This window comes from Triticum dicoccoides, chromosome 4B (assembly GCF_002162155.2).
Source record: "Triticum dicoccoides isolate Atlit2015 ecotype Zavitan chromosome 4B, WEW_v2.0, whole genome shotgun sequence".
NCBI lineage: Eukaryota > Viridiplantae > Streptophyta > Magnoliopsida > Poales > Poaceae > Triticum > Triticum dicoccoides.
In genome coordinates this window covers 234,636,351-234,642,446 of record NC_041387.1, presented here as the reverse complement: position 1 = coordinate 234,642,446, position 6,096 = coordinate 234,636,351, and the positions used below count along the sequence as shown (strand labels likewise).

Here is a 6,096-nt window from a genome sequence, read left to right as displayed (position 1 = left end):
CGGGCTTCGACTGGCTAGAAGCTAGATCTGATCGCTTTCGGACTAGCTAGATCTGATAGCTTTCGTGAATCGGTTGTTTAGTCATCGGTTGCTGATGCGGATTGGCTAACTGGTAACCGGGATTCGCTCGCTAATCGGTAGATCTCCGTGCGGTTTGGGGTTAGGACTAGTGCGTTCCCACGATGGATTTTACTGAATCTGCTGTGTTTGATGTGTCGCAGGCGATGAGCTTCTGTCGGATTCCTTCCCGTACAGGGAGTTGGAGAACGGCGTGCTCTGGGAAGTCGATGGCCATGTAAGCGCTATATTCTCAGCTGCTCTGTGTGCGGTGCTTGGTTTGGTTATCTTGGTAGATCACGTGCTAGTTGGTTAATTCGACCTCGTCAATTTTGTCTCACAAAACACAGATCTGAATGAGCACCTTTCATCTAGGCATGTGATAGATTGATGACTGTTTTATTATCATATGAGTTATCCAGTTACCAGGCTTGTATCTGCTTTCATGACGTGTTAGTCCTTGTTATATTGTGCAGCGTTGACACTTCTAATGTTAAAATTAAGCATGTTTGTATCCTCTATTGGGGTTGGAGGTTTGGATTGATTGGTATGTTTTTTCTACACAAGCAAAAAAGATTACTACTGGTTGGTCTGGTGGATTTGCTTGTGTAAACAATTTCATCTTCTAAAAGTTGTTGTGCACACACATTATCAACCGTTCATATCTAAAGCACTCACACTGCACATACACACATGATTTATCAACCGTTCATATCTAAAGCTCTAAAGCTCTCACACTGCACATTACTTTTCTTTGTGCTAGCATCGTTCAGATGTTTTTGTTTATTTGACCTGTATGGTTTTGAATGCTTCTAGTGGGTCGTTCAAGGAGCAGTTGATGTGGACATTGGAGCCAATCCCTCTGCTGAGGGTGGTGGTGACGATGAGGGTGTCGATGACCAGGCCGTGAAGGTGGTTGACATTGTTGACACCTTCCGTCTTCAGGTTGCTTGCTCTTTTTGATGCTCTTGACCTATCTACAGCGTATGCACTTGATGATAGTGCTAAGCCCTCGTTACCTTTTGCAGGAGCAACCTGCTTTTGACAAGAAGCAGTTTATCTCTCACATGAAGCGCTACATCAAGAACCTCACTGCCAAGCTTGAAGGGGATGACCTAGATGTTTTCAAGAAGAATGTTGAGTCTGCCACGAAGTATCTTCTTAGCAAGCTCAAGGACCTTCAGTTGTAAGTTCTCTCTTTGCCTTGCTCAAAAGTGCAGGCACTGTTTATCATTGATCTGTCCAGACACGTTAATACTTTATTCTTACTTTGGTATTTTAGATGCTGGTAATTTATTCTATTGAACTTAAATCAGTGACGGGATTTTTTTATATTTTGGGGAAGGTAGTAATAATCTATCTATTCAACTTGCGCAAGTTCTAAAACTGGTGTTTCAGCTTTGTTGGCGAGAGCATGCATGATGATGGCGGCGTGGTGTTCGCGTACTACAAGGAGGGAGCTGCTGATCCAACTTTCCTGTACTTTGCACATGGGCTGAAAGAGGTCAAGTGCTAATGGCACAGTATGCTAAAATCTATGGGGTCGTCAGTATTTTTGCTCTGCTCTATGTATGGTTGTCAGTCGACTCTCCAATGTTGGTGTCAGTAACTATCAGATGTTAAGTGTCTCGAAAACTTTCTGATAATTGTGGTATTTGCTTTGTAATGGTAATCGTGAAATTGGTGTGGTTGTGTTTTGGTCAATGCCTCGGCTTTTACTCAATAGTTGAAACAAGAGATTTTGCCCTGTGATTCTATCAGATTATCTTGTGTCTTTTGTAACACAGCAAATGAGCAAAGCAAAATGATCAATCATCGTTTGATAAGAATCATTTGAAATCAAGAACAAAATGATGAGTTTCACTTAATTGATGTGTTATCCTAAATACACATCGAGAAGAAAATATGTTCACAAGGAATGTGACTACAATTCCTAAAAATTTCAGACTCTAAATACACATCGAGAAGAAAAAGTGAAATTTAGCATGAATAGTGTCATAAAAAGACGAGAGCAACATTTGATCCTATTCATATATGAATTTGTCTTTTTTGTTTCACAATGTACATTTCAAGTTTGGACCTGAAATATTTAGAGGTTGCAGTCACATTCCTTGTGAACATTCACATTTTTTTCAGAAATTTTGAGACATTTGAAATTGATGTTCTGAAATTGTAGCATCGAGCACCCCGGGTGGGAGCACAATATTCCTCTATAGAAGGGACCATGACACCTCTCTCCCTCTCAATCCCTTCTTTGTGTTTATTTTTGGATAATATGGAGAAGTTGTATATTTACCACTAGGGACAGGATTATTCATATTTTTTCATTTAGATTGCAATAGAACTTTCAGTGGTTCTTCTACATGATTGTATCCGCCATACTCCCAAAATACTTTGTTCCCCTGAAGGACATCATTAGGAAGTCATATAAAGATAACGGATGGGTATATTATTTGTAGAACACAAGTTTGATGCCTTCTCTATGGTAAACAAATCCAGCTACAATAACTGCAAATGTGGGTTTCTGAAGTTTGTGAAGACGATGTTCTTGGAGAATCGATGTAGAAATTTGTTTGCAACATCATCTACTTCCCGTACTTGTTTATTGGCCTAGAGAATCCATATGTGCGGGTTGGATTGCCAATTACCCTTTGTTTAATGATAACAATCCGTTCTCATATACTCGCTCTATAAACTAATATAAGATCATTTAGATCACTAACAATCTTATATTGGTTTACAGAGGAAGTAGCATACATCTAAGCTCCATGCATGGTGGTTTGAAGCATCAATCACTGTACTATCTTTTGTGTTTATGTATGTTTTTTCCCAAGAATCACATATGCTTTGAGCTGAGTTGGGGCAAGGCTGGAAATCACTTGGAACTTGTGGCATGTGTTCGTACATGTTGCTCAATAGAACTTTGCTCTATCACTGTATTATAACACTAAAAATTAATTTGTGTTTTTTGATTAATGTATCTACAAATGTTTACGAGTGAGTATCTACAACTATTTATCATTGATCTGATATACATACATTAAGCATTGCGAGTTGGTTGCCCCCATTGATTACATTTTCTAGTTTCCCCAGGGTTCCTTCTCCATCAAGCTGAGGCAATGCTGCTCTTGCTTGTATTACATGGTTTTAGAAGGCACCATATTTGCAAGACAGGGTTCGACAAAAGTAGCAGAATCCCATTCTTCACTTTATTTTGTACTCCCTCCGTTCCAAAATAAGTGACTCAACTTTATACTAACTTTGTACTAAAGCTAGTACAAAGTTGAGTCACTTATTTTGGGACGGAGGGAGTACATCATTGCTATCATTGTTGTAATCTGTTCACCTAAATTTACTGAACTAGATCTGGAATCATTAGTACACATGTCTGATGCTCAAAATGAAAAGGAGATGTATATTGTAATTGATATTGATGTGCTATATTGGAGTTTATGCTTGGCAAGTTAAGTAGATTTTCCACTAAAATATTACATCTCTTAATTTCAATAATTTGTTGGTGTAGGTTGAGCATGGCTGTTTGTGGTCCCGTCTGCGTCCAGGTAAAGCTTAGTTTGATAATGGCGGAGCCAAGGCATGGCGCATGCCAAGTATGACATGTGTAGTTTGGCATGCTAAGGTAATATGCTTTTTCAACCATTGCTGCGCACGCCCATTTGGTTATTACCTAAGTTGATGCTTATATTATTAAGCATTGACCTTTCAGCTAAAGATGAATATGGTTAAAAAATATAGAGTGCACTAACTCTTGCTTAAATTTGTTCAGATACTATTAGATGACAATACTTCTGTAAAGTTTTCACTGCTCATTTACATATTTTCAAGTGTATATGACAAAACTGAAGCTTAGACTTTTTGGGGGGCAATTGAAGCTGGGGTTTAGACTATATTCTTCATGCATATATGAAAGAATTGGACATGATATAGACTGCATTACTCATCTCCCTCAAATACACATCATTTTCTTTTTCTCTGTTTTTGTTCTATAGCCAGCATTGGTAGTGAAATGAGATAGTATAGAGCGTGCGATGTGCTGCTGACGTGTACATTTTTTCTTATTATTTGCCACCTAATCTGTAGTCTCTTTTATATAATCTATTATAAATTGATATTTAAGATTTAATTAAGCTGATCAAAATGTGCTTACTAGAATTAGTTGTTTCTTCTCAAAGTCAAGTGCATAAAGCAGAGGACTTTAATGTGAGCATTGTTGATCATGATGTGCTTACTGATTTCCTCTGTTATTTTTACCACTACAACTGATTATGGCCTACAACATGGTGAAAGGTTTTATCAATTAATAGACAGTTTGTGATGGGTTGCATGCTCACCACAACCAGTTCTTCCAAGGCCACCCCTGGCTCCGCCAAACTCTTTTAGGTTTGCCTCTTGCTACCCATCTAGCTACTCCACAGTGGATGTTATTATTGTGGTTAGTCCTTAACTGAAAGAACCTGGAGGTGTTAATGCAGTTACTCCATGGACTACTTTGCACCGAAACATTTCTTTCAAAAAATTATTCACCTTGCCTTTGTTCTAGCGTACTACCTTTTATCAGCATGCTCCAGTGCCTACAAATTATTCCCTCTCAATGCTATCACAATTTGTGCCAACTTGAAATGTATGAAATTTCTAATCTCTATAAATTTCACCAATGGTCATGGCTCCAAAATATCAACTTGGTCAATTCATATGCTTAACTTTTCTTTCAGGTAAGTTTAGTTGCTCTTCCAGCCTATGCATTATTATGGAGTTTATATTGCCTGAACATTAATTATTTTGTTGCATGATCTGGGATCCTACTTTGTGAGACAACCGTTCGTTTTTAACTGCATTGGCTTTGTCATTATTTCTTTTGGGCCCACTCAGCATATCAAAATCATTTTTTGCGTACTACACATTTATGCTTTATCCGCATTTTAACTCAACGTCTTCTTTTCGGCCATGGCCGCTACCTCGGTTTCTCTCAAGCTCTTATTATTGAAGTAATGTTTTTTGGCTCATAGTACGACATGCATGCATCCTTATCCGTAACTGTTTAACATCCGCTATTTGATCAGAATAATGAGTGGCATTGATATGAAAATTAGATCTAAGTAGGACACAAAAGAAAATATCCTAATGTTTTTGAGATTAGTGAAGACGAGTCTCCTAAGAATACAAATGATCGCCTTAAATATTGCGCCTCTGACCTCTGCACCTCGAAGCACACACCTTGATGGCCGCGGCCGGAGCGGCCAGTGGCGCTGGGGAGGTGCATGGCTAACCTAGCAGAGGCTCCCTGCCCCCGTGTGGGCAAGGTCAGCAATGCACGTACGCATGGGTCAGATCGTTCTATGTTTCGTGGTTGCTTCCCTTAAAAAAATGTTCCGTGGCTACCGTATACTACAATCGGCGCCTCACAACAGGTCGGTTGCGCCGCCACCTGCTTCTACATGGGGTCATCTAGGGCAATTCTTATCTATCGAGGTGCAACTTCCGATCTAAGTCTAGAATTGTTGAGGAGGACGAGGGCGTGCGAGGGCGATCCACAGCGTGGGCACACGCCGGATCGGCCGGCCGCATAGCCTGTATGACGGGCAACGATGCAAGAAAATGATTAGGTTACCTTTATTCTCTCGCTCTCATTACCCATGACTTGTATGTTTCAATATTAGACTATTTTTGCCTTTGGAACTACAAGATTTTATCTGTAGAAATTACATGAATTAGTTTGGAAATATTCATGACGCATGAGGAAGGTTTTGCATTGTTTATCGCCTCGTGTAGTAAAGGATTTAGTTCATATATGTGAATAGATTTTCGCATTTGCTTTATGGAAGCTTTTACTCAAAATTGAATTGTTCATAGTCCACATTCCGACATCTACTTTGTTCGCTGGATTAAGATTTAGTTTATTGCCAAAAGAAATCAATTAGTTTACCAACCTAGGTTATTGCCCCCCTCCCTTCCCCTCCAAAAAAAAGGAATTCTGGTCTAGAGTCTCTGCGTCTTTTTTTGTTAGTATCCACAACACACTAT

The 6,096-nt window shown here is 39.3% G+C and overlaps 1 protein-coding gene across 1 annotated transcript in view; it reads left to right on the top strand.

Annotated features, from left to right (window-relative positions):
* The window catches only part of LOC119292635 (translationally-controlled tumor protein homolog), a 4,453-nt gene extending 2,641 nt beyond the window's left edge, over nt 1-1,812 (top strand). The window contains exons 2-5 of the mRNA XM_037571404.1: nt 222-295; nt 874-1,002; nt 1,086-1,243; nt 1,456-1,812. Of these exons, the coding sequence (XP_037427301.1) occupies nt 222-295; nt 874-1,002; nt 1,086-1,243; nt 1,456-1,573 (479 nt within the window). The 3' untranslated portion in view covers nt 1,574-1,812. The remainder of the gene's footprint in view (nt 1-221; nt 296-873; nt 1,003-1,085; nt 1,244-1,455) is intronic.
* Nucleotides 1,813-6,096: the final 4,284 nt, after the last annotated feature.